The 27,120-nt window shown below is 37.5% G+C and overlaps 2 protein-coding genes across 3 annotated transcripts in view; both read left to right on the forward strand.

Moving 5' to 3' along the window:
* chn2 (chimerin 2) overlaps positions 1–24,173 on the forward strand; it is a 44,387-nt gene extending 20,214 nt beyond the window's left edge. The window contains exons 3-13 of the mRNA XM_026939755.3: positions 1,051–1,106; positions 1,511–1,542; positions 3,031–3,144; positions 5,257–5,527; positions 18,145–18,231; positions 19,445–19,529; positions 21,210–21,383; positions 21,697–21,774; positions 21,912–22,049; positions 22,335–22,440; positions 23,004–24,173. Of these exons, the coding sequence (XP_026795556.1) occupies positions 1,051–1,106; positions 1,511–1,542; positions 3,031–3,144; positions 5,257–5,527; positions 18,145–18,231; positions 19,445–19,529; positions 21,210–21,383; positions 21,697–21,774; positions 21,912–22,049; positions 22,335–22,440; positions 23,004–23,175 (1,313 nt within the window). The 3' untranslated portion in view covers positions 23,176–24,173. The remainder of the gene's footprint in view (positions 1–1,050; positions 1,107–1,510; positions 1,543–3,030; positions 3,145–5,256; positions 5,528–18,144; positions 18,232–19,444; positions 19,530–21,209; positions 21,384–21,696; positions 21,775–21,911; positions 22,050–22,334; positions 22,441–23,003) is intronic.
* A 130-nt stretch (positions 24,174–24,303) lies between these two features.
* LOC128318027 (proline-rich protein 15-like protein) lies at positions 24,304–26,838 on the forward strand. 2 transcript variants are annotated; one of them, XM_053232730.1, is made up of 2 exons: positions 24,304–24,862; positions 25,202–26,838. In XM_053232730.1, the coding sequence occupies exon 2, from the start codon at positions 25,248–25,250 to the stop codon at positions 25,530–25,532; it is 285 nt and encodes a 94-aa protein (XP_053088705.1). In that variant the 5' UTR covers positions 24,304–24,862; positions 25,202–25,247; the 3' UTR covers positions 25,533–26,838. The 2 variants fall into 2 exon arrangements, with proteins under 2 accessions (XP_053088705.1, XP_053088702.1); XM_053232727.1 differs by having other exon boundaries at positions 24,408–24,862; positions 25,231–26,838.
* The last annotated feature ends 282 nt before the right edge of the window (positions 26,839–27,120 follow it).

Here is a 27,120-nt window from a genome sequence, read left to right on the forward strand (position 1 = left end):
AATATTACCACTTGTGCAGTCGGGAACTGCTTAGTGGCAGCAGCAATTGTTAAAACTCACCTGGATGCTGGATATTTAGGTGATTCTGCAGTAATGCTCATTAAACAGTTAAAAAAAGTACATTTTCCATATTTAACCCTTTTTACAAAACGGTTGTCTAATGTCTACATGGCCAACATGTTCACTGTTGATGCTGCTGTTGAATGTGTCAGAGAGCCGACTGGCACAGGAGAGCAAAACAAAACAGTGTATTTAATCACTTTCTAATTATCATCACCATTAATATTATTCATAAAGTGTTAGACTTGACACTTTGTTGTATGCCTATTTAATCTTTTTAGGTGAACATTTTGTCCATTTTTTTTTCTTTCAGCCAAAAACCAAGAGCCATTTTTGACCATTTTTGGCCAAAATATTTCAGTGGCATCCCTAATAAATATAGTTAACTGATGATAACTGTATACAGTACTTGTCTAAGGATGGATAAGTCAAAACACATTGATAGATTTAATTTTATATAAATTAACTTAAAATATTCTCCATTTACCATGACAGAAAGCAAAGGTATCATACGAGTACAGTCAAGACCATGAGAGATTTGGGAAGGGGGCGGGGCTTCCACATGGTGTTGGTTAATATCAGAGTTCAAAACACATTATTCCAGATTAGTATGTTGACTGGTTCATTTCCCATTTATTTGGGAGAAAAAGGCTGCTCTTTCACATGTTTTTGAGCTGTAAAGCATACAGGCGTACTCAGATGTTTTTGCAGAGCTAGAAAGTTGGCAGGTCTGGTAATATAATATAATTGGGGTAAACATCACTTGATTATTGTGGCAGTGTAATACTGTGTAAAGATTAAATCATAACACTCAAGCCTAATGTCTTCAATAGTGTCTTCACTGTTCAATAGTGTGTTCACTGCAGGGTAGAAAATCAGCACTTTTTATTGCAGTGTAATGGCTCTTAACTGACATTTTTAGAATGACAGAATTGTCCAATAACTTAATCTGTGAGCTGCAGTTAGAAACTGTGTGTGTGTGTGTCATAGTGTACCAGCTACAGCAGGAGGCGCCGAGACCAAAGAGAATAACATGTCCACAGGAGGTCAGTAAAGTTACATACCATTATACTTTGCTGCATAATGATGTTATAAATCACTTCTCTGTGAAATCCTACCTGCATAATAACTTATGGAGCTTGTAATCCATAAATAACTAGGTTCTTCATTAGACACTTCATTGTCTATGTCAATACTGTATATATGAACTAGATTTTCTCAATAACTGTAATGATATAGTGGATGTTACTGGATATAATTATTGTTGGTGGTGACTGTGTGCCCAGCTGTTCATTTGAAGCCGTTACTGAGCATAAACTGGATTTGTAGAGACTTGCCTATGCAAGATGAGATTTACAAAAGTGTGTACTGGGAAATATAAACCTGTTTGTCTTCACCAGTTCAGTTTTTCTCTTTCTGTTTCTGTTTTTTTTTTTTTTTTTTCTTTCAGATCAAGAGCAGGCCCAAGTACTATGGCCGAGAGTGAGTGTGTTATTTTATTATTTTTCCTTTTCCTTATTTCTTTTCCAGTCTGACATGCAGAGCGTGGATGAGACATGTTGGCTATAAGTGGAATTCGATGTCTTGCAAGAATCTGAATGTGTGGGTGTTAATATGAGGAAATATGAATAAGAGAGACAGAGAGTGCGGGGGCTGATGAAGATACCATGATTTTAGTATTATTAAATTTAATTTCACATTTTGATCATAAATTATTTTGCCATGTAATTGGAACATACAATGTTCTATTGAATATATTGTATTATTTTGGTCTTCTAAAAAATTATTTTTTTGGTTAGTTGCCATAAGTGCTGAGACTTGGTTAATATATTAAAAAATAAATAAATAAATAAAATATATATATATATATATATATATATATTAAAATCAGCCCATAATTTACAATCACAGATAGAAACGGGATAGGGGTCAAAGTTAATGATATCAGGCAAATACAGAGGTCCTGAGGAATTAACGATAAAAAAGAGAAAAAGTTCAATGATTACTAATGATAGATCAGCTAAAGGCCATGTAAAGGCTAGTTTGCACTAAAAATGTTTAGTCTCACAGAATAGATTTCATCTTAACCACAAATAGTTTCAGTACACACCAGTTCTGTGAGATGAATGACATTCATGCGTAAAAAACACAGCCCCAGCTGTCCAGCTGCATGCCGTATGCCGTGTCTGTTTCATTTTCACATTCACGTAAACTTTATAGAGATTCAATCAGATCACAAACTTTCAGTTTCTGCTGTATATGTTGTGAACCAGGTTAAAGTTTCAGTGGACAAAAGCAGTGTGATTATTGTGTGAACTGTAGTCGCACAGCACAGTTTCTTTTATTGTAAAGATACTCGTTACACCAACGGGGAAACCAGAATAAACACAAATGTGCGTATTGCGTACTGTCCCACTGTGTCACAGCAGTGACCTGTATTGTTTCCCACTATATTTCAATGTGAATTAAGGTTCGGTAGTGTGCGCTGAGACAATGGTACTGTTGCCATAGGAAACACAGTGCATTTTAAATCAGCACTTCAGACTATACCCGGGCCATGTGTAAGCATCAGATACGTTAGTGTTTTGACAGTTGTGCTTTGCTGTTAACTCCATTTCCCTGAATCTGGTTTCTCAACTGTTCGGTAATCAGACTACAAGTCAACGCTCACACAAGAGATGGGAATAAATGTAGCACAAGGGGTGGAATTTGTTGGAGAATGGCTGGGGAAGGATGGTAGCAGAACTCCTACTGTCGGAGTTCATTAATGAATAGTGTTTGTACATTCTGAGTGACTCCCAATGTGCATCACATGTGAATCAGTCAGTGTGTGCAAATGTCTTTTCTATGCTGATATGCTCAAACTGCTCTTCACCCAAATGAAACAAGTGTGTAGCAAGTGTGTGTGATCGAGTGAGTGTATATATGTGTACGGGAATGTGATTGTGTTTGGGGGGGTTCTTGGTGCAGGTTCCATGGGCTGGTCTCTAGGGAGCAGGCAGATGAGCTTCTGGGTGGAGCCGAGGGGGCTTACCTCATCAGAGAAAGCCAGCGGCAGCCTGGAACTTTCACACTTGCATTGAGGTATGCGCTCACACATACACACCCTTGAAAAGATGTACACAATGACATATTTTCATTGAGATACCACATATATACACCCACATACAGTATATACACCCACTTATGATTGCACATGCTGTCATTAACCCATGGGTCTCATTTATCAAGCTGAATATGAACGGATTTATTCGTAAATAGTTCGTAGGAGCATTTGCACAAGAAATTTGTTATTCATTAAATCTAGTAATTTCAGCAAAAGATGTTCATATCCTAGTTGTGCTCCTGAGTATGTGTAAATTGTGTATGCATAAGAAGACTAACTAATGTAAACCTGTATTTGATCAACTTCAAATCATATAATTTGCATGGATTACTGCACTTTTATATATGGAATTTACTGTCAAGTTTAAATTGCTTGTTTTCTTTAAAATGACATTTACAGCATTTAGCACATGCCCTTATCCAGAGCAGCTTCTAGAACTGCTTTGGAGTCTCTGTCAAAACACATCCTCAGGCTAGTTCACTAGGTCAAAGATTTTGTGAAACCTAGTCATTTTATATTATTGGCATTAAAATTAAATTATATGAAAAATGAAGAAAGTGAGTCAACACAAACACATAAATTAAGATAAATAAAACTGCTCATTCAGTTATAACCAAAGAAATGCTGCCTTTCTGCCTTTTCTTTTCTTTCACCGTTTAATGGTCCTTTCGTGTTTTCAGCCATCTGTGCACTTGTGCACTTATGAACATACACACGCAAGTATGAAGAAAATCAGCATTTTAGAAATGTTTGTAAATCCGATGAATAATTTTAGTTTGGTTTGGCTTACACAAATGATAAATGAGGCCAAAAATCTTTTGACTTTGTAGTTATACATATGACCAAAAAGATCATTTTAATATGATCATATTTATATGATCTTAGAAGCATACCTTTTATGATTATAATAGTCATAGACAAAATGTTTAAAAAATGAAATTAATAGAGAAAAAAATATACAGACACCACAAATTAACATCAGTACTTTGTTGCAAAGCTTTTCTTGGCAATTGCAGCTTTGAGAAGTAATTAGCTTTTTGCAGCATTGTGGTTCAATTTTGGCTCATTCCTCTTGCCCAATCGTCTTCGATTCCCCGAGGTTATGAGGGTCCTTCAGATGGACTCGCAGTTATAAAATCGTCCATAAATGTTCAGTAGGGATTTAAGTCAGGAGAGTGGCTCAGCCATGCAAGGCCTTCATGAGTTATTTTAGCTGTACGCCTCATGCCTGAATCAGTATATTATATTGAGTATAATTCTGTATAATTCTGTATTCACTATAAGATATTGCTTAAATATAGTTTCCAAATAGTTAATAAATAAAATTTATTAAGGGATAATGAAATCCCTGTCAGTTTTATTTTTTAAACATATTTTTCTTTATGCTTATAAATACACTCCTGGGCAAAAAAAAAAAAAGACTGGGCCAACCCCAAAATGGCAAATATTAAGCTTTTAATGATCTTTTAAAACAAATCAATTGTCAGAAAATTAGCAAGAGTTAAACAAATCTACTGAATTCTTGACGCACACCTGATGCAGCCCATGAAGGGCCACAAGGCTTAAACATTTAAAGAAATCAAAGGAAAAAGCTATCTCATACTAAGCTCCTATTTGTTTAATTCTTGCTAAATTCCTGACCAATGATCTGTTGTTAAGACCATTAAAAGCTTAATATTTTGCCATTTTGGGCTTGGCCCATTTTTGTATGTGACTGTATAACAAGAATTCAAAACTACATCTATTGCGCTACCAGTAAAAGACCAAAGGTGAGACAGACAATAGAGAATGTCTTACTAAAGCTGTTCTTATGTAGTTTTATCCAGTGTTAGAACAGTTGAGCAATACAGTACAAAGTAGTTCTGGTTCATTGTTGCTCATGACGAGCTCTACAGAATGCGTCTTTTGTGTGACTGTACTGTATGTTGACACACCAACAACTGCACTTTTTAAGTGAGAGATTTTTGTTCTTGTATCAGTACAGAAAAACAAGAATACTGTACATAATAATTGCATATACACTAAAAATGGAAGTTTTTTTTCCATCTTCGCAAACTTATCCACCCCATTTCTTCCTCTCTGTCTCTCAGGTTTGGAGGCCAAACTCTAAACTACAGGCTCTTCTACGATGGCAAACACTTTGTGGGAGAGAAGCGGTTTGAGTCAGTGCATGACCTGGTCACAGACGGCCTCATAACTCTCTATATCGAGACCAAAGCAGCTGAGTACATCGCCAAGATGACCACCAACCCCATCTACCAGCATGTGGGCTATACGGCATTACTGAGAGACAAGATGAGCCAGCGCCTGAGCCGAGCTCGATCTGAACCCAAGAAAGTCACCTTCCAACAGGATGACAAGGTGAGAAGCTCCCTGTCACTGCTCCAGAATTATTGGCACCCTTAGTAAAAATGAGTGAAAAGATTATAGAAAAAAGTTATTAATTAGCTCACACTAAAAATGTAACCATTAATTCAAGTAAATTTATTATGAGGGGAAAAAAACATATATATTGACACCCCTGCATAATACTTTGTGCCAGCTCAACACAGATTCTTCCCAGAAAAACTATTCTGTTCTACATTAGTAACTACTCTGTTAGTGTAGTTACTCTGTTCTTGTGTAGTTCTTAAGTTGTCATAAACTGACCTGCTGTGAATATTGTTATGCTGCAGGAGAACAAACCTTTATGTTGAATGGGGGTTGAATAATTACATTAAATAGTGTGATGGCGTGTCCCAGAAGGCAGGATATTCTTGTTCCTTCTGAGCAGCTCTGATGAAAGATAATGGTGGCAAATATGCCACTGTCTCTATCATCTCTCAAACTCTATCAGAGTCTATCAGACAGATTTGTTGAGTATGAACAAACTCTGTACTGTCAGTCAGTTTTCCATATGAATATTTAATCAGATACTTTACATATGATATGTTAGTGAAATCTTTTGCTTTAGTGGCACTTGTTTATGTACATTTAGATCCAGAATTGCTATCACAATTATCGTAAGATTTTTTTTTTCAGTAATTGTGTTGATACTCCTAAAAAATATTTCCAATATGTGCAAACAAATTTTCATCCTTGAAAAAAAATTACTTTTCAGATTGGTCTTATTCTCTATTGTTGGCTTTGACAGAATATGATATTGCACACATGCAAAAATCCCACAAATTACAGCACTTGAACTTCACCAGACATTACTGGACCTACACTGGCGTTGTGCGATGATCAGATGAGACCTAAATTGAACTTTTTTGCTATGTACATCAAAAGTATGTTTGGTAAAAAATATGGAGATGGCACAAAGCTTGCATGCTTTTATGGATTCTGGAGTTGATGTGTGACATATGTGATGGCCTCTAAAAATGATTTCCCAAATGACATCTGAAAATTGTTTTCAGCTAACGCTAAGTTCAGTTTGCTGATGAGACACTGTGTTGCTTATTGGTTTGGTGGCTATGTTCTTCTAGTAGCCACTAGGGGGCAAGAAAAAACATTCTGACAGCTTAGGAGCTATGTGCTGTGTTTGTAGATGAGAACTTTGTTGAATCGTACTCAAATCAAATCCATTACTCAACAAATAGTTTTAAAATATGAAAAATCCAAACCTTTAATTGTAAAATAAATTCCACAGTCTCCCTAAATATAGATATATTTTATGAACTCATTCCAACTATTCAAATATTAGGCTCATTATATAAAGGTGTGTAATAATATTTGTAGTTTATTGGAGCTGTAGAGGTAAAATGTAAACTAAATGAACACATTTTCATTAAAATTGTCATTAGATTCCTTATTCATATTCATGTTCTTATTCTTGGGTTACTGAGGTTTGTATTAAACCCATTCAGTACAAATGACCAGTCAAATAGGCTTAATAATTGTAAGAACTCAATAATAAATATTATAAACATTTGGTAAAGGTGGTTTGTGAGTTCAAGCACTGTAACAAATTTAAAAAATTGTGGACCCCCTGAGTACGTTTCACTGTGTCATGAAGCAGAGAGACAACTACAACTGTAGATTTTCTGGTTTTATTAAAACCAATGTACCAGACAAACAAAGAGGTTTAGTAAACACGAAGCAGGTCACAACATTAAACATCAAACCAGGCAGGCTTGGAGTGGCTTCAGGTGCAGTACTGAAGTGAGACTTTACTAAGGTGTTGTTGATGTTTTTTTTGGCTGCTCCTGTTAGGGGTTGCCACAGCAGATCATTGGACCGCAGATCATTGTTTGATTTTGGCACAGGTTTTACACCAGATGCCCTTTCTGACGTAACCCTGCTATTTTATCCGGGCTTGCACTGAGAGTACACTTCCAGTGGCTTGGGTTGGTTCCCTGCCCAGGAATCAAACCCAGGCTGCGGTGGTGAAAGCGAGGGACCCTTATCCACTAGACCACCAGGGACCTTTGAGACGTTACAAATTAGCACCAGGTTATTTGAAGGGACGTGTGATTGTGAACAAGTGAGTGTCATTAGTAATCAGGTGACGTTGAGCTTAACTGGAGGTCATGTGATGGGTTGCAGCCTGAGGATCATGGGAGCTGTATCCTGCAACTTCTGGAGACACACATATGATAGTCCCCACTTTGGGAACTATGGATCTAAACTGTTTGATATATGCTGATAAATGTAGTCATTGCAGTCAGTACTCAGAGAGACATTATTACACTCTTTATTAGAACTGTGGATGGGATTCAGGCCGTTGTGGGTTGTATGCTATTTTGTTGCTTATATTTGAATGTTGCATGATTTGTTACTTATTTTCACTGTGATGTTTTATTGAAGAGAGAGAGAGAGAGAGAGAGAACAAACAAATCAGGCTGCATTTGAACAGCTCTACTGAGAGTATTGCAGTGGCACAGGCTTTCACATGCTTCCTGTGCATGACTGGCTACTTCAGAATAAAGTACAATTTCTCCCTGGAGGAGCACATCACAGACATAACAAAGACATAAACAACACAAGCCCACTTCTTGTTTGAAAAGTAGGACAAAAATGAACTTGTACTTCAGTTTCTGAAAGGTCAACTACAAATATTTCTTCTCACATGTACGCTCACCAGCCACTTTAATAGGAACACTTTAATAGTGCACCTGCTCATTCATGCAGTTATCCAACCAGCCAATCACGTGGCAGCAGCAGAGTGCATACAATTATGCAGATACAGGTCAATGTTAAATATAAATGAGGAAAATATAATCTAAGTGACCCTCATCAACATGCTGTTTTTTGCACCATTCTGTGTAAACTCTAGTTGTGTGTAAAAATCCCCCTGAGATCAGCAGATTCTAGGATTCAGATCCTGTCTGGCACCAACAAACATGCCACGGTCAAAGTCACTGAGATCACATTTTTCCCCATTCTGTTATTTGATGTGAAAATTACCGAAGCGCTTGACTTGTATCTGCATGATTTTATACACTGCACTGTTGCCACATACTTGGCTGACTGGATGAGTCCATGTATGTGCAGATGTACAGGTGTTCCTATAAAAATGGTTTTCCTGTTAATGTTGTGTAATAGTGCTGCAGCTAAATCGGATCTTGTTTGCATTAGTACAATACAGCTTCATTGCTTCCTCTGGCTATGAGAAATGAGAAATTCAAATGAAATTCCTCCCTTCTGAATAGCAGCAAGGCTGTGAATAATGTGTGAGTTTGCTGTTTACCCAATACTTTAATCTCCTCACATAGCACATGCATAGCTCTAGAGCATTTCCTTAAGCCTGATGAATAAAACATTTCTCCTCTGCCCTGGATCCTTTGAGTAAAGCGACCTAAAGAAAAGAAATTAAATCCAAAATGCAAGTGCTATGATTGTAACTTGAGAACATGTAGTTACATGACTAGACTATACATAGTATACAACATGGTATCAGTGGCAGTAGCTGCTATAGTGGTATATATATATATATATATATATTTCCTGACCAATGATTTGCTGTTAAGACAATTAAAAGCTTAATAATTGTCATTTTGGGCTGTGTATATATATATATATATATATATATATATATATATATATATATTAGCATTTTATATTAGAAAATTAGCAAGAATTAAACAAATGCACTCCTGAGAGCTCCTGTGCCACCATTTGCTGGTTTACTTTTGCTGCAGTGGACTATTTGGGGAAAAGCTAGAAACAGGGAAATTCACTTATATAGTCTTCTTGTACGCAAAGGTAAAATCATGATAATGATTAAAATGTTTGATGTAAAATTCAAACTAACACATGTCTGGGTGTACAAAATTTTCCAAAAATATCTTCTGGGATTTTTTTTTCTTAAAAGATTAGTCATTATTTGGTAATCTGCCACACCTGATGCAGCCCATCAAGCATCACGAGGCTTAAACATTTAAAGAAATGAAAGAGAAAAGCTATCTCATACTAACGCTACCTTCATGTGCTATCGAAATTATCGTAAATACGAGTTTCCCACTAGGAAGTTGAACATGAATGACCCAAGTCATAATTATGGCTGGGAAACTCTGAGATAATTTTGATACCCGAGTTTCCGAGATGGGAGGAGTCCTCAACTTTCAACGTGGCAGAGGAGAATACAGTTTCTGTACTGAATGACAGGTTTTGTTCATTTTCCTAAATGCAGCTAATTGTTATCACTTGCTGTTTTGGTTATATTCATTTATGTACATCAGCAACCATTCTATGCATGTTGTACATTTTCACACCGTGAAAATATCTTGTATTTGACCAGAATTCTATTATTGTCAGCAAGCTAGCTAACTGAGTAATATATGTTATAGTGTCAAAATAAAAGTAAAAGAAAAAAGAGATATGTATGATTGAATCTAGTGTCTTTCCGACAACAAAGCATGTGAACACGACATACTCGTAATTACCACGTAAGTGGGAAGTAGGATAATTCTGATAGCACATGAAGGCAGCATAAGTTCCTTTATCTATTTGTTTAATTCTTGCTAATTTCCTGACCAGTTATTTGTTGTTAAGACCATTAAAAGCTTTATATATATTTTGCCATTTTGGGCTTGGCCTATTTTTTGGCCCGAGGAGTTTACAATACGTATATACTAGATATACAATGGATATAAAAAGTCTATACACCCCTGATAAATGGCAGTTTTTTGTGACCTAAAAGAATGACACTAAGAAAAATCATGTCAGAGCTTGTCTCACCTTTAATGTGCAATTGCAAAGTATACAAATAAAGTGAAAAACAGCAGAAACTTTTATGGGGAAAAAAGAAAAATAAAAAAACTTACAATAACCTAGTTGCATAAGTGTGCACACCCCTAGACTAATACTTGGTTGAAGCACCTTTTGATTTTATTACACCTCTCAGTCTTTCTAGGTAAGAATCCATTAACATGGCACATCTTGACTTGGCGATATTTTCCCACTCTTTCTTGCAAAAACATTTTCGATTCGTCAAATTGTGAGGGCATCCCCTGCGCACAGTCCGGTTCAGGTCACCCCACAGGTTTTTAGTTGGATTCAGGTCTGGGTTCTGGCTCGGCCATTCAAAAACTTTGACCTTCTTTTGGTTAAGCCATTCATTTTTTGATTTAGATGTATGCTTAGGGTCATTGACACAGTGAAAGGTGAAATTCCTTTTCATCTTTAGCTTACTAGCAGACACCTGAATGGTTTGCACTAAAATCGACTGGTATTTGTAGCTATTCGTGATTCCCTCCACCTTGATAAAACTTCACCTTGGAATTCTCATCAGTCTCATCAGACCGTAACACATTTTGCCATAGGGTTTGGGGTTAGTTAGAGTAATTTTCTATAACAGCAGCTCTTCCATGTTCATTAACATAGGAACATATTGCATGCTTGCCATTTTAGGACTCAAGGTCTTACAATTTGTAGATTAAAGTGTAGTTTCACATTTGTAATTCCGTATGTACATTTTTTGTAATTGCAATATGAACATGGTTAAGATGTAAATTAGGAGGTAAATTAGTTTAATTGACATTTACATTACAAGCACATGTGGATTTAGTACTCTGAATATGAATTTACCATTCAAAAAAATTATGATTTGTATTATATTTCATCAAAGTAATTTGCATACAATTACTTCTGACAGGAAAATAACACGTTATGCTTTAATGTTTTCAGCTAATGAGACTTGATACTGGCATTTTAGTTCAAAAGTTCTTTTACAACTATTTATGAGCAGTTGCCATAGTAACTGGGCTTTACTTAGTGCGGCAGCGTTTCACTAAACCATCCACCAGAGGTGAACATGGATGTGAAGTGCTTTATTATCTAAAAATGAGGAATCTCACTGAATAGAAGACATGCAGCAACATTGTCCAATTCCAGAGAATTGCAGAGAAGCAGCTGCAGTGTTCCAAAACCCTGAGGCGATGATTTTTCAGGATCAACACACAAAATACATGCATTTATGGCTGTATTAGATAACTGCTAATAACAATAACTAGTTGTTTAAATGACACCTAAATGACACATGAAATAACCTGGACAGTAATAATGTTTTATATACAGTATATCCTCTGTTATAACCATTAGCCAGCTTGCTAGCCAACATCATCTATGTACAGTATGTTGATTACATTAACTAGCTATGCTGCTAATTCAGTATCAGCAGTTAATTCTGTGGCAACACATACAATTTTTACTGTCTTGATCGTACTATCTAGCACTGACTAAGGCACATAAGCACTCAAACTGAAGTCCTTCACACAAAGAAGAAGGAAAATATTTACCCCACTGAGGTGAATGCTCACTATCTTTTCTTGCCTCATTGACTCACTCTACCTGTCCAGCCACCTGTTCTACTTTCAGGAAACTTCACATGCTTGTCCACATTCTGACCTTGTAATTGTGCAGGTAATTTGTCTGCCAAATTGTAGCAAATTTAAACAAGATGCGGTTAATTTATTGAAGCCCTCTGTATTTCTGAGTGGTTGATTAATTACCTACGTTGATGGATGAGGGATTTCACAAAACTTGTACTCTTGCTGAAAAGCATGTTTTCCTCATAGCCTGAGTCCTGCTGGTGTTTCCTTTGCTGTTGTTTTGTTTTTTTGAAATGTATGTCTGTTTAAATTGCATATAATCCTTAATTGACAGATCCATGAGATGTCGGTCTGAAAGAAAAATGTGGAGAAAAAAAAAACATATTTTCTCTTGTAGACAGTTTTCTTAATATTAAAATATTTATTCCTTTTTTAACATGTTATATGAGTAACCAGTCAAACTTAAGCCTAAATGTTATTATTTACAGTGACAGCTTGTATAATAGGTGTATGGTATCTTTGAACATTTTACTATTTGTACAGACCCTTACATATAAAGAGGCACTGATTGCATGTTTTCTGACTTTCAGGCAATGACTTACTGGATTTCTAAGCTACACTGTTACTATATTGTTTGTGCTGTGCTCGTTTTCTGTATCTCTATGGCCAAACATAGAAACACTTGTGTATTTTTATTTTATCCCACAATGCCCTGGTTTTCTTCATGTACTCAGCAGCTGTGTTTTGTCCCTGTATCATGACCAGAGAGAATGGAGTAATCTCTGAAAAGGGACCAGTCCCCTTTGTCCCTCACTGTTGTGCCACTTCTTCTTAGTGTTCATTAAGAGACAAGAAGCCATGTGCCCAAGGACAGAAAGTGCAAGTCTTGTTGTTTTTCTCCCTCGAGGCCAATTTACACTGAACACATCTCTCAAATGTTTTTTAGTCATCTTACTGAAGAAATATACTTCTGTTTAAAAATAAGCTGTTTTTTTAATAAAGCAGATTTAAACCTGGGTGGCACAGTGCTGCCTCACAGCCCCATGCTTTGATCCTGAGCTCAGGTTACTGTCTGTGTGGGGTTCCTCTGGGTTCTTAAGTTTTTCCCAACTCCCAAAAACATGTCTGTAGGAGGATTGGCTAAGGTAAATTTCCCATAGGCGTGAATGAGTGTGTGATTGTGTGTGCATGGTGCCCTGTGATGGAATGACATTCCATCCAAGGTGTATTCTTGCCTCACACCCAGTGTTCCCTGGACAGGCTCCAGTCCACCATGACCCAGACCAGGATAAGGTGGATACTCAGAGATTTAAACCAAAGTGCTATACCCACAGTTTCAACAAGCATAAAAGAAAATGGGTGGGGAATTCAGTAGCACTGCCTCCTCATACATACAGGGTCCCCATTTTGATCCTGAGTTTGGAGGTTACCATATTCACAGTCCAGGTTCACTGATTTCCTCCCACTGTCCAATATAAGCATGGCAATAGATGTATTGGCTAGTCTAAATTACCCATGGGAATGTGAATATGTGTATGCAATGTGCCCTGGTGCTCCAGATTCACTACCATGACCAGGATAAAGTGACTACTGAAGATAAATGAATGAATAAAGAGAAAACATAACAGACACAGCAAACATGGACGCCCACTTTAATCAGTAAAAAGCTAACATATTTTTATATTTTATTTTAGTTTTTAGTGGAAGCAGACCAAATGTCCAGCAGTAAGCTGTTCCATAGCCTCAGGCCAGCTACTGCATAGGCGCGGTCACCCTTGAGTTTTAAACAGCACCATGGAACAGTCAAAAGGAAAGAAAATCTCTCTGTCAGGACAGAATACATCAGTGATGCATGGAGTCAGTGATAGGGCTTTGAATACAAATAAAAGAATCTTAAACTGGATCCTGTTGTGGACCAGGGGCCAGTGGAGGGACGTTAAAACAGGGTGATGTGATCCCTTTTCTTAACTGTAACCGTGCTAAAGACTACTTATTAATTCTTATATGTAAGACATTGCAGTAGTCTATGATGAGATGAAAGAAAAGCACATATAACTTTCTCCTGGTCTTGACAAGAAATAAATGGTTCAGCTTTGCTTTAAGTTGCTAGAAGCTGTTAACAGTTGATCTGATAATAAAATCTGAGGTTAGTGTCAAAAAATTACCCCCAGATTCCTGACATTTATCATATTGTGATAGTGGTCAAGATAGTAGATTTGGGTCAAAGATAATAACATCAGTTTTGTTTTCATTTAAATTGAGAAAATCCAGTTTTTGCTATTTTCCAGATACTTATTAAGAAACTTTAGCAAGCACAAGTCATCATCAGCATAGCAGTGGAAAGAAATGTATTGGAATTCTGGCCATTGGAAACATATATAATGATAAGAGTACGGAACCTTGTATTGGTCCTTGAGGTACACCACATCCAAGAGTAGCAGCCAAAAACAAGTTGCCTATATTCTCTGAAAGTCCTGTAACTAAGATAATACTTAAAGCAATCTGGTATTATCCCCTGAAGGTACCCAACATGTACAACAGGAAAAATGTGACCCACATTCAAGATACTTATTACGCCGATGTAGGGAACCAGTGTAAAAACAAACATGCTGTTTGTTCACTAGCATACTGTCTCATGTCATGTTTTTAAGTGAACTGTTGTAATTACAGATGGCCCAGCTTCCACTGTCCCCTGCATATTTCAGTGACCCTGCTGTATGTGTAGACATTATTATTATTATTAGCATGTGTAGAATGCAAGCACTGTGTGTTGAATGGAAGGTTGCTTATTCTACACACCTACAGTATGGCACGTGTCAGACTCGGTGTGTATACATACACCACCCATTATCTTCCCCTTAATTCTCTTCTTTTATTTTTTTACTCTTCTTTGTTGTGATCTTTTGGATATGTGTGGTGGTCTGGGAAAACTCAGCAGATGCTGCTGCAGCAAAATTCTGACAAACAACCAAAAATTATGTCTCTTGGACAAAATTGGGTTTTTCTATCTATAATATACTGTTACAGGTCTACTTAACCATAAAACCATGAATATATTTAACCAAAATTATATAGAAATATTTTTATTTTCAGTATAACCTTTGCCTTTGCTTTCTGCCTGCAGAGATCATGTTAGGTAAATAACAAGCCACATTAACAAATGTGACTGTAACAACAGTCAGTCTGACTGAAGATGTTTTAATTGCTATAATTTAACCTGCTAAATTTGCTTTTTTAACATACTAAATGTCATGCTTTGAGGTTTTTGGTGCCATAGCATAACAGACATAAGCCTAATGTGTGAACGGTATAAATACCAGCTGTCAAATTATCTGCAGTTCACACACACCGTGGCTGACACTGTAGAGAAGTCATCATTTTTATGTCTCCGCCACTTAGTGTTTTTTGGTTGTCTGTCTGTCTGTACTTGTTAGTGTGGTAACAAGTGGTTGAATGTTTGTAGGACTTATATGGAATTGTTATTGTAACCAACAGATGAACTGATTAGATTATGTAATTGATCCAAACAGGATCAAGGTCACAGCAAGGTCAATTGTCTAAAATAGTTTTTCTTTAATAGCTTCTGTCATGTTTGTCATACAGAGATGTTACTTACACATTAATGTTCGGGAACTCAAGGTCCATGTTTTGACTAACTACAATCTTTTTCATCAGTCTGCCTGTGTGTCTGTCCATGCATTTATCTGTCCGTGTGTCTGTCCAAGAGTCTCGTTACTGTGATATTTCAAGAACAAGTGGTTGAATGTTTATAGGATTTATATGGAATTATCAGTGTAACCAGCAGATGAACAGATTTCAATTTTAGAACTGATCCAAACTGGATCAAGGTCACAGCAGGGTCAAATGTCTGAAATAGTTTTTCTTCAGTAGCTTCTTTCCTGTTTGTCATACAGAGATGTTACTTACATCATGTTCGATGCAAATTTTTTGCCAATTTTTGCCATCCATGTGTCCATTAGCGCATCTGTCTGAGATTCTTGTTAGCACGATATCTCAAGAATGAGTGGTTGAATGTTTGTAGGATTTATATGGAAATACCATTATAACCAGAACTGATTAGATTTTGGAATTGATCCAAACAGGGTCACAGCAGGGTCAAATATCTGAAATAGTTTTTTTTTCCAATATCTTCCTTCATGTTTGAAATGTATTTTAAGGATATCTCTGGCATACAAGTTAGTAACAAGAAAGCCTAGACTTGGTGGTGCTGGAGGCGTCCTCGACTTGTTGAATGCTAATCCAAAAAGCAACCAGGTTTTAAAATGATAGAACTTTACTTCTGTTTAAGATACATGCAAATGGGAAACAGTGTAAGCTACAGTATATGTAGCAGAAAATGTCAGAATCACCATGTGAAAGGTTTTCCCAGGCCACCACACATGACTACTGTGCTTGGATTGTGTCACACAGTTCCTGCATATGAGTTGCGCGTATCTCTGTTTGCTGCAGACCTGGTATGCTGATTCAGAGCTTTGCGGTGCTCCCTGTGGGTGGTGCCACCTGTTCTGCCCCCCAGGCTGCAGCTCTGTTAGGCCAGACCACAAAGGTCAGCAGCAGTAAACTCTACAGCCAGCTTTGTCACCAAACAGTGCTATGCTAGAAATTTGCTTATCTTAAACTATTTGTTTACACCTGTATAGGAAAATGCCCCTTTAAACATTTCCGGCATTTTTGTTTATCTTTGTTAAGAATCACTGTGCTGTCATCTGGAACTGTTTCCTGAAGTGTTCAGTGGTCTTTAATGCTTCTGTTGAAAGTGACACTTTCTGCGTTCTATTCTGAGCACATTTTTATGTTTGCAGCAGAGTATTGTTAATATTAAAGCCATCATGAGTGTAATCCCATTTTTCTTAGTCTGATATGCAGCCTTGCAATAATAAAAATGTGTCTTTTTTCCTGGCTGTTTCCTTAGTTCTTGCCAAAGACCGCAGGAATATTATCCCTTAAATTTCATTCCTGTCATTGTGGTGACATTGGCTCTCGTGTGCTGTGTGTATAAAAGATTACATTGAAAACCACAGCAACACACATCCTAAAATGCATATCTGCTCATGTTGTCTCTGCTTTCTTTTATGATTGCATATTTAATATAAATTCAAAGGCAAATCATTTTGCTATGGTAACTGCTTTATGTTGTGAGAAGTGTAACCTTTAGTACCACACTGAGAAACATGACTTTAGTTTTTGTCTCTATTTCCACAAACAGTTTATTTTACATGATGTTAGTGAATGACAGTGAATGGAGTCTGCCGTCTTCTTTGTGGTTATGTGGGACACTGTGTATGAGGCTTACATACTGCTGCTGGCCTTGTAAATGGTTCCCTGAAGTACTATAGCACACCAGTCAGTCTAGGCTCAGAGCTAGGCTAGGATTTTAAGAACTAACAGATTACATTGTGAGGAGAAGTCTGATGCGATTATATCTGTTATCTGGTCCAGGCCTGAGCAGATCATCTGACTTGGCTGGGCATGCGTGGTTAGAGAATGATAAACAAGAGGGAAAGAAATAGAATTGCTCAGCACTATGACTTCCTGACACTGAGATAATGTTCCTGGATTATTTCTAGAAAATGGTTGTTGACCTCTATGTTGGATTAAAGCGTGGCTCTTTGTTTTCTGTGCTCTGAGAGACATGAAGAATGGCCAGTGTATGAGGAAACGAGAGTGGAAACATGTGGTCAGAAGCACAGTGCTTGAACAGACATCACCTCTACCAGCACTCACAGTCTGGATTCAATCGATCCTGCAATTGAGAGCTACTGAGCCATACTAAGCTCTTCTGCCTCCCCCTCTCCTCTTCTCTATCCTTCCTACACATTACGCTCTCCCCTCCCTCTGCCTTTGCCCTTCTTTGGCAGCTCTGAATGACTCCTATTGTGTTAGGCACACTCCAGCCCCCCAGGCAGACCTCCTCCCACTTTCTGTCTCAATCCTCACCATGGAGTTCATCCAGCTCAGTTTGCCCTCAGAGCCAAAGTAGGTGTATTCTTCACACTCCTCACTACTCCCTTGTCCACCTCCACATCTTCTCCCCCAGAGGAGATGCAGGCTCAGTGGGAGCCAACGGGGAGTGACCTGGCTCCTCTTCGAGCTAGGAGACAGGAGCGGAAGCGCCAGGAGTTGCTGGCTCTAGCTTTTGGGCTGAGGCTAGGGGTTAAAGACACACTGCTCTGGAAGCCAATAAAGCTCTTGGCTTGTCCACAGATCTCCAACTCACCACTGGGCAGACGCAGTGCTCTGAAGGACGGGTCCGAGAAGCAGTGCAACTACGAGAAGGTCCATAATTTTAAGGTAAGCACTAAGCAAATACATGGTTGTAGCTGTAATATTAATGTACCCCTTTATACTGTGGATATTGCAAATGTTTTAGGTATACTTTATGACTGTGGTCAGTGAATTATCACGTCCTGTACTACACCTAATTGATGAACCCATTAACAGCAGTATTGATGAGTAGGAATCGATTTCTCAGTGCAGTAACTCTCATGCTTTGGTGGATCTGTAGCACTCACTGTTTTGTGTCAGAGAGAATTGAATACTAAGAGGAAACTAGAGAAAAGGAAGATGGTATATTCTGCTGAAATGTCTCTATCATTTGCTGTAATTTTAAACCATGAAATTTAGCAGCACTTACCATTTGTAAACCTACTCATTTGATGTTGCCTACTAGCAAACGAGAAGGGCAGGCATATGTTATCATATGCTATTCTTGACACTTCCTTATATAATACATTCATTGTGTTTCATTCCACAACAGTGAGGAGAAGCATACTTGTTAAGGATAGTCATCATACAGGCAGTAGATGTATTATAATTTTGCTGTAATATACTTTATCTACAGTATATTAGTAGGACTTCTTTTTGGCTTGGTATGTCTTGTGTCTTTCCTTGAGGGTAATCGCAAAAAAGATATGACTTCTTTTACAATGGGCAACAGATTCTAAGAATAGTTTTTCAGGTCCTAGAATCAAAGTCACCTGTGGAAAAAAAACCTGCACTCCATTGTTAATGTTTTTAAGCAGATGGAACATGCAGAAGTAGATACTTTAATTTTCATCAAATCTGTATTGGTTCACATGGGTTTTCACATGTTTCCTGCCACTTCCAAAATTCATGCCATTATGGTGGCTTGGCTATGTAACATTGCCCCAATGTCTGAATAAGTGTATGTATAGTGCCTTGCAGTGGACTGACATCCCGCCCACGGTGTATTCCTGCCTCATCCACCAGGATAGAGCACTTACTGAAGATGAATGAATGAGTTAGTGAATGGTTATATACATTTATTTAAGTAAATAGTCACGTCTTGTAACCATTTAAAGGGGTTGTATAAAATGAAACACCCTAGTACAAGTGGGTCAGGTGCAAGTTCGTGTTAGGTTACAGGGGCATCAGCATCTTTGACCTTTTTGTTTTTTGTCATTGTTAGGTCTTTTTTGTATATTTTTCTAGTCCAATAATGTGAATGTGTGTGACCACATCTTCTCTGCTTTCTGCTGTGTAGGTACACACCTTCAGAGGCCCACACTGGTGTGAATACTGTGCCAACTTCATGTGGGGTCTCATTGCCCAGGGTGTACGCTGCTCAGGTAACACACAGCTATTCACACACCATACAATAATAATGAAAAGCTCCATCTTTTAAAACCAGAAGAACTCTATATGTCAAGTACAGACTTTAAAACAAATTGGTCATATCAAATTGTGGCCAAAGAAATAGAACACTAAACTCTGAATAATGAAGTCTTGTTATGTTAACTATTGCAGCTTGCCTGTACACCTGTGTCCATTGACCCTGAGAGGAGACATTAGGCATGTCACATGCAAATCAAAGCTGTAGCCATGCCATTGCAATGTGGCTGTATCACATTCCTGAATGACACCTGGTTTAGACCAGTTCCTCCTATGGTTTACTTGGAACTATTTATAGTTGCATGTACACTGTGCGTCGAAGACAGGCGTGGGAGCAACACACCCAAGTGTCATACAAAGACAGAAACAGAACTGTATCGACACACAATAAAAACTGTAGCGATCTGCCATCCACACACATACACGTTTGTCTTACTATGCTTGTGAAGACATTCCACTGACAATTAATGCTATGCTACGCCTAAATCTAAACCTAACTTTAACCACAGTAAACAAAATGATCTTTAATTTTTAAATTAAAATTACAATTTTTCTAAAAATCAGTTTTCCTTATGGGGACCCACAATATTTCTCTTCTTGTATATAATACCAATATATAAAATCATGCACCCCCACAGACATAAATACTCAAAAGAAATCTCTGTTTTTTCAATCTTTACAAAGCTTTTCCAACTCAGCATAGGTTAGCTGCACAGATATGTAATTTACAATATATTACATAAAGTACACATAATACTGACCATTATGAACAATTCTATTTGATGTTGTAGTTTGACCTCACAACTTTGTTGCTTTTGATTCTTCCTGTACAGCTCATGTTTCAGTTTATAAGCCCTGAACTAATGTGCAAAATCTTATTCTTATGCTCTGAGAGTTGTAGTGGTTCATCTTAGTATCATATAACATGAATTATTTGACCATAAAACGGTCTGGTCCCAAATATGTCTAGTCACAAGGTTTTTGTACAGGTTTTGATACAGTGAGTGGTTTTCAGATATTTAACCATAACTTTTGTTTTCACACAAGAGCTGCTGTTGTTGGTGCCTGAGCTGCAGGCGAGACTTCTTGTCATCAGACATGCTGAGGCGCAGAACTGTATTGAACTCAGTACCAAATTGGAGAAGACAGAAATCTTTTGTTTTCCTCTCCTCTCCTGTTCTTCATGCCCTAAAGACAGTGCCCATGATGGATGGGCTGATGGGGAAGATAGACAGACAGAAAGACAGACACACATGCATACTGAGCTAGTGTTCTAGTATTTCACACAGGACACACAGACAACACACCCATTTACAGGTACAGGTTCACACAGGATCACACCCAGTCTTTTAACACGTGTGCGCATAATAATAATAATGTTGATATACATACGTCATTCACAGTCACACACTGGTACATGCATTTGGACACCATTCACACAGTCACTTTTACCAACAGTAAGGTTACATTTGGTAAACCTTACTGTTACACGAACACTTGTCCTCAACAAGCAAAAAAGCACGCACACACACACAGACACACTGTGTTCAAGCCCCCATTGTCATTCACTGGAGACCGCTTGTCTGCAGACACTGAGGTGACATTCTCATGACCTTTTGACCTCTGACCCTTTGCAGATTGTGGACTGAACGTGCATAAGCAATGCTCAAAACTGGTGCCCAGCGACTGCCAGCCAGACCTGCGGCGCATCAAAAAGGTTTTTAGCTGTGACCTCACCACGCTGGTTAAAGCTCACAATACACCACGGCCTATGGTCCTGGACATGTGCATCAGAGAAATAGAGCTCAGAGGTACTGACGTCCATGTCTTTCATTCACGCAACAAGTTAGAGCTTGGCTCACCCTGCAAGATGCTTATATATTGAGTCATACTTTTGTTTTCTTTTCACTTGAATATACTATAATACCATACTGAATATACGAGACGTATATTACATTGATTATCATTTGCTTCACAGTTTGTCTTGTAAATTGATGGCAACTTCATACAAAATTAATTTAATATAACCACGTGGAAGTGTGGTTTTCCTACCAGTATAACAATTAAACCTTGCATTATGCCAAATTAACTTGGATTTACCGTAACGATTTTTTCCTTTTTAAGGACTGAAGTCAGAAGGGCTTTACAGAGTGTCCGGTTTCACAGAACATATAGAAGATGTGAGGCTGGCCTTTGACAGAGGTGGGTGGGCAAAAAGTCATAAAAGCCTGGCCTTAACATTTATATTGGTGTCTAAATTAGATAGCAGCAATACTTTGTGTGTTGTTTTAGCAAAGTCGTTTCAGTGAAACACAGGTAATCACGATTTTCCTTCACAGATGGTGAGAAAGCAGATATCAGTGCTAATGCATATCCAGACATCAACACCATCACAGGAGCTTTGAAACTCTATCTGAGGGATCTGCCCATCCCTGTCATCACATATGACGTCTATTCCAAATTCATACAGGCAGCCAGTAAGAGCTTTTAAGACAACATTAATAAAATACAGTGTAAACTAATTTAAGACAACACAGCCATAATTCGAATAAAAAGTTAAATATATTTCTGCCTAATACTAAGCGTATCAGTGGTTCAGTACTGGGCAGAAGCATAATGGATTTTTTCTAGAGCAGAATATCATCAAGTTCTGCAAAGGCTGTGTATGGAGAGTTTTAGTAAAATGGCAATAAATTAAATTAAGACGCAGAGATATTAAAATGACTGTAGTACATAAGTTTACATAATATGCTTTTGTACAGAAATAAATGACCCTGACACCAGGCTAGAAGCAATCCATGATGGCCTGCTACAGCTTCCTCCTGCCCACTATGAGACTCTTCGCTACCTGATGACCCATCTAAAGAGGTGAGAACCATCTCATTGCTGCTAGGTTTACCTCAGCCTCTGGTTCCTCAGTGGCTTTGGGTCCCATTTAACTCTTCTCACATGGTGCACACACTGTTTTGGTATGATGTGATGGTAATATAAAAATGACAACTTTTTATGTCTTTACCTTAAAGACTCCTCTTTTATTTTTGTATGCTGTGAACCCATGTAATATTAATATTTGGCACAGTACAAATAACAGTACAATTTTAGCACTGTTCATTTCTGTATGGCTCTCAATAAAAGGGGTGTGGCCTGTCTTTTCAGGGGAAGGGGTGTGGCCTCCTGTCTCAAATCTAAGCTTTTACCATTGAACTTTTTGTGCCCAATATTGAATCTACGTATTTACTGCATCGTATTGCAGCACACAGTCACACAGAAACATCTCCAAATTGTATCCTCTTGAATCATTAGCTGCTTTAAATGTATCGTGCTCTAACTAATAGGTGCCCAATATTCCCTCTTCAAAAATGTGTTACTATTAGATCATTGAAATTATGACATATTTTAAGACTATTCTATGTTTTTGCTTTTTTCATTAGGGTCACTATGTATGAAAAAGACAATCTCATGAATGCAGAGAATCTTGGAATCGTCTTTGGTCCGACTTTGATGCAGCCACCAGACCAGAACACACTAGCCACCCTCAACGATATGAGGCACCAGAAACTGATTGTTCAGCTGTTGATTGAGCATGAAGATATCCTCTTTTAAAGCCATGAACTGTAAAGATTTTGCTCCTATGATGAAGTCAGTGGTAGACATTCTTTAAATTTAAAGATCATGTTTTGGTAGAGAACAGTCTTAATTGGATTAAAGTGTACATTTAATGTAACATATTCTAAATCACCAATAGTAGATTATAAGATCAGTAACATGGGCACTACTGTAAGCCTGATCTTGAGACTTGATTGCTGTCATGATCCAGTATGAATCCTCTTAATAATTTTTTATGCAACTTCTTATTTAATATGATCTGATGCAGAGCAAATCATGAGATGAATAATGATGATAAAATATCAATTGTTTTTGTATATATAAGTTGTTTGTATGGTACAGTATAATTGCAAAGGGTACTGTTTCTCCAGAAGCCAAATAATGTAAACGACCCCCATGGTACATGACTGATGGTTCCACGGTTAGTATGTTGCACTGATAATGGTTTAATGTTTCACTATGGGTTAAAAAAGTTGTTCATTCTTGTGGTGTGTATATGTACACATTTGTAATGTGTTTTTCAATGACAAGACCCAATATGAAGCACTTTTTTCTTTTGCAAAGATTGTAAATATTTTGATCTGTATTTTTTCTGAATTTGGTGTTGATAATTTTAAATGTCATCTCCATTCATTTTCCTTTCCTTAAGGAAAGGGTACTGATGCCATTCAGTGCGGTTCTCTTGTGCTTGTATATAATCATGGCTTATTACTGTAAATTCTGATACTGAGGAGCATTCTGACCATCTCAAACTGTGATGTAGACATGTGAGCCAGTGCACACGGATGAAAGCAGTGGATGGTGCCATACCTCATAATCAGGCCATTTATGAAAGAAATAATTGTCCCGTTCTGATGCTTTTGTCTCTGTATGATGAATTTGCTCATTTGATATGAGAACTTTCTAAAAATGTGTTTTATTAAAAAAAAATATTTTCTGTGCAGGATGTAATTATGATTGTAATTTATCAAATTAATTAAATTACATAAATCTGATTTACCAATTTAAGCATGTTTTTCTCTCTCGCTCGCTCGCTCAAAAAAAGAACAATTTCAAAATGTAATCTAAAATGCCACTGAATATTTTAGGTTATTTTTGTTGACTGCTGAGCAGCCTGTGTAGCAGCTAAAAGAGCAAATACTTTTCCACCTTTGATGTTGATCCTTTCCACATCTTATTTAACTAGCATCAGAAATATTTTGTTAATTATTGCTGATGGATTCATCTTGGAGTTATGTGTTCAGTGTGGTGGGGTAACTTTCATCCTGTTCCAAATAAAAGGGGTGTGAAGAGGCACCTGCTTTATATCAGCGTGTTATGCAAGCAGGTGACGCTGCTAATTCTGAGAAAGCAAGACTGAAAAGGTGAAACCAGTTTTCTTGGTACAAAGTGCTGCTAGTGTCAACAGACCAATGACAGTGGCAGTGGGAAGTCCTAGTCCTACTTCTCAAAGGCAGCACGCTTAGAGTAAACTTATTACCTGTGGATTCTTTGCTTGTCTAACATCATCGTCTCTTAGCTATAAAGAGTCTGGAGTAGCGTGCAGTAAGACACAAAATATTGTGTTGATGTAAGAAAGAAGAAATTTGGTTTTAGGTTCTGGAGTCAAAGAAACAGGAAAACTATTGGTGCTGGGGCAAATTCTGACAGTGCTGCAAATATTTACCTGAATTTTGTGGTTTTGGTAAGTGGAATTTTATATCTACACTCTTAGTAACAACTTTATCCAACTTTATTATTCATTAACCAATATTATCCAACATTATTATTATTATTATTATTATTATTATTATTATTGTTGTTGCTATTTAGAAATATACACTCTTAGAAAATATCTTTAGATGGTTAACAGGTCTAGTTTTATAAAGATGTTCTACATGGAACCTTTTTTGAAAGAGAAACCCTCTGATGCAGAGAGTTACATGGAACCTCTGTGTAGCCTTTAAATTTATGCAGTTCCTAAAATACTGTGAGCCTCTAACTGTTTGTTGCTGAGCTGTTTGCTAATAAGCACGTATTACAGGATGTCTAATCACTGTTTGGTGATATAAGGTGAAGTGAACACTCCGATGGCGGACAGGATTCCCTGGTGGAAGGCCTTCACCGGCAGGGTGCTGAGCAACATCCTTAAAGACGCTGGGATTCAGCAAGATCAAAGCTCGGACAGCAAAAACTCCGGCTTCACGAGCGATGGCGTTGATGCGTCACAGCTCGAGCCTGCTTTAATCGAAGGCACGTTCAGCCGCAACCTTTCCGTCTCGCGCTCCGGCCGCTTCAAGGAAAAACGCAAGGTTCGAGCCACTTTGCCCGCAAACAAGAACTTTTACGACAGCAACACAGCCGTGGCCAAGTAGCCATGCTAACATCCTAACATCCACCACAGACACTGACACTGACCGCAGAAGACCTCTCAAATCGAAATGAGGAAAGAAAAAGAAAAAAACTATACTAGAGGTTAATAAAAGCAATTAAAGCCACCTTAAACTCACACAATGCAAAGAATTTAAAACATAATTTGTTAATTAGGGTTATTGGAGTTAATTACCTGTTAGCCTATTTAGTCAAGCTAAATGCCATCAGCTCTGAGAAGAAGGGAATATTTATTTATATCTAAATTCAGAAAAAATCTCTGCTGTAAGTTTCATTGTCAGTGGGGGTGGTGCCTTTTCATTTTACCCAGAAACGTGGATATAAAAGATTTAAAGCGCATAATTGGACCTAATTAAGAGTAGGCCTAAAGCTTTAAAGGTACACTACACACACTACCACATCAGTGACAAGGAAGGGTACAGTTTAGTGCCCTTTTTCTTCTGAGAGTGTACACACCAGCACACTTAGCACACATTCAGAAAGGGGTCCCAAGTACAACCCCTAGAGGAAGACCCTTTTTAACAAGAGCCCATTTTCTAAGTGTGTGTTTATATATGTGTGTGTGTGTGTGTGTGTGTGTGGTTATGTGGTTTGCTAGTGGGTTAATTGCCTGTTATGGAGTCTTTTCCATTCTGATGTCTCTTGTTGTTGTGGTAAATGTTAATGCAACGCCTGGCTGTTGTTCTGCTGTTTATTTGTTACTGATATGAAGGGCCACTTATTTATTATCTAAAATGTTAAAGTTTCAGTGCTTTTGTAACTGTTTGTATGAAGGATATTTACATATATGCTTATATATGAATGTAAATGTAACTAAATGTTGATGTTGGTTGTTTTATAGTCTGGTTTGGATGTATGATGTAGTTTCAAGTAACATACTTGCAGGTGGATCCCTGCTGTCATGGCAGTTCTGAATAGGATCATTTTTTGCACTAATGGATTTTTTTTAAGGATTATAATAATCAACAATCATGTGAATTTAATTTAGAAATCTCCTATATGGATATATGACAAGGTCATATAGTCAAAAACCAGTCGATATATTACTGAAAGGAGTGTTCTGTACAAGGACTACTACTGTAAGGACAAATTGTACATAATGGCAGGTTGTGTAATCTTCATAAATGGATGGAATTTGATGTTTAACAGTGTAAATGGAAGTGTGCTGTAGGCTAGTTAATACTGATACAAAAATACTGATGTCTTACTATCATGTTGTTTCATGGAGGAATCACTGTTTCCTTCCCATTTTCATGGAGGTTGACATTAAATAAACATAAGCACACAGCAGCAAGGCAAGTGTTAAATTATTTGGCTAGGGAGACTACCAAAGACGTTTTAAAACAGATATGCCCTTAAACTTAAGTAATTCATTGAAAATATAATGAATATCACTTCCTCTGATTTTTGCCTTGCCTAGGATATATCATGCTCAAAAAAATCAATCGGTTTTAAGGGACATTTTTTGTAATGTCATTATCCTTACCGGTACAGCATCATGTTATCAGTACAACTGCAGATTTCTACTGTTATACCAATTTATCATCACATTCCTGGTATGAACATTACATA

This window comes from Pangasianodon hypophthalmus, chromosome 1 (genome assembly GCF_027358585.1).
Source record: "Pangasianodon hypophthalmus isolate fPanHyp1 chromosome 1, fPanHyp1.pri, whole genome shotgun sequence".
In the NCBI taxonomy this organism is placed as follows: Eukaryota; Metazoa; Chordata; class Actinopteri; order Siluriformes; family Pangasiidae; genus Pangasianodon; species Pangasianodon hypophthalmus.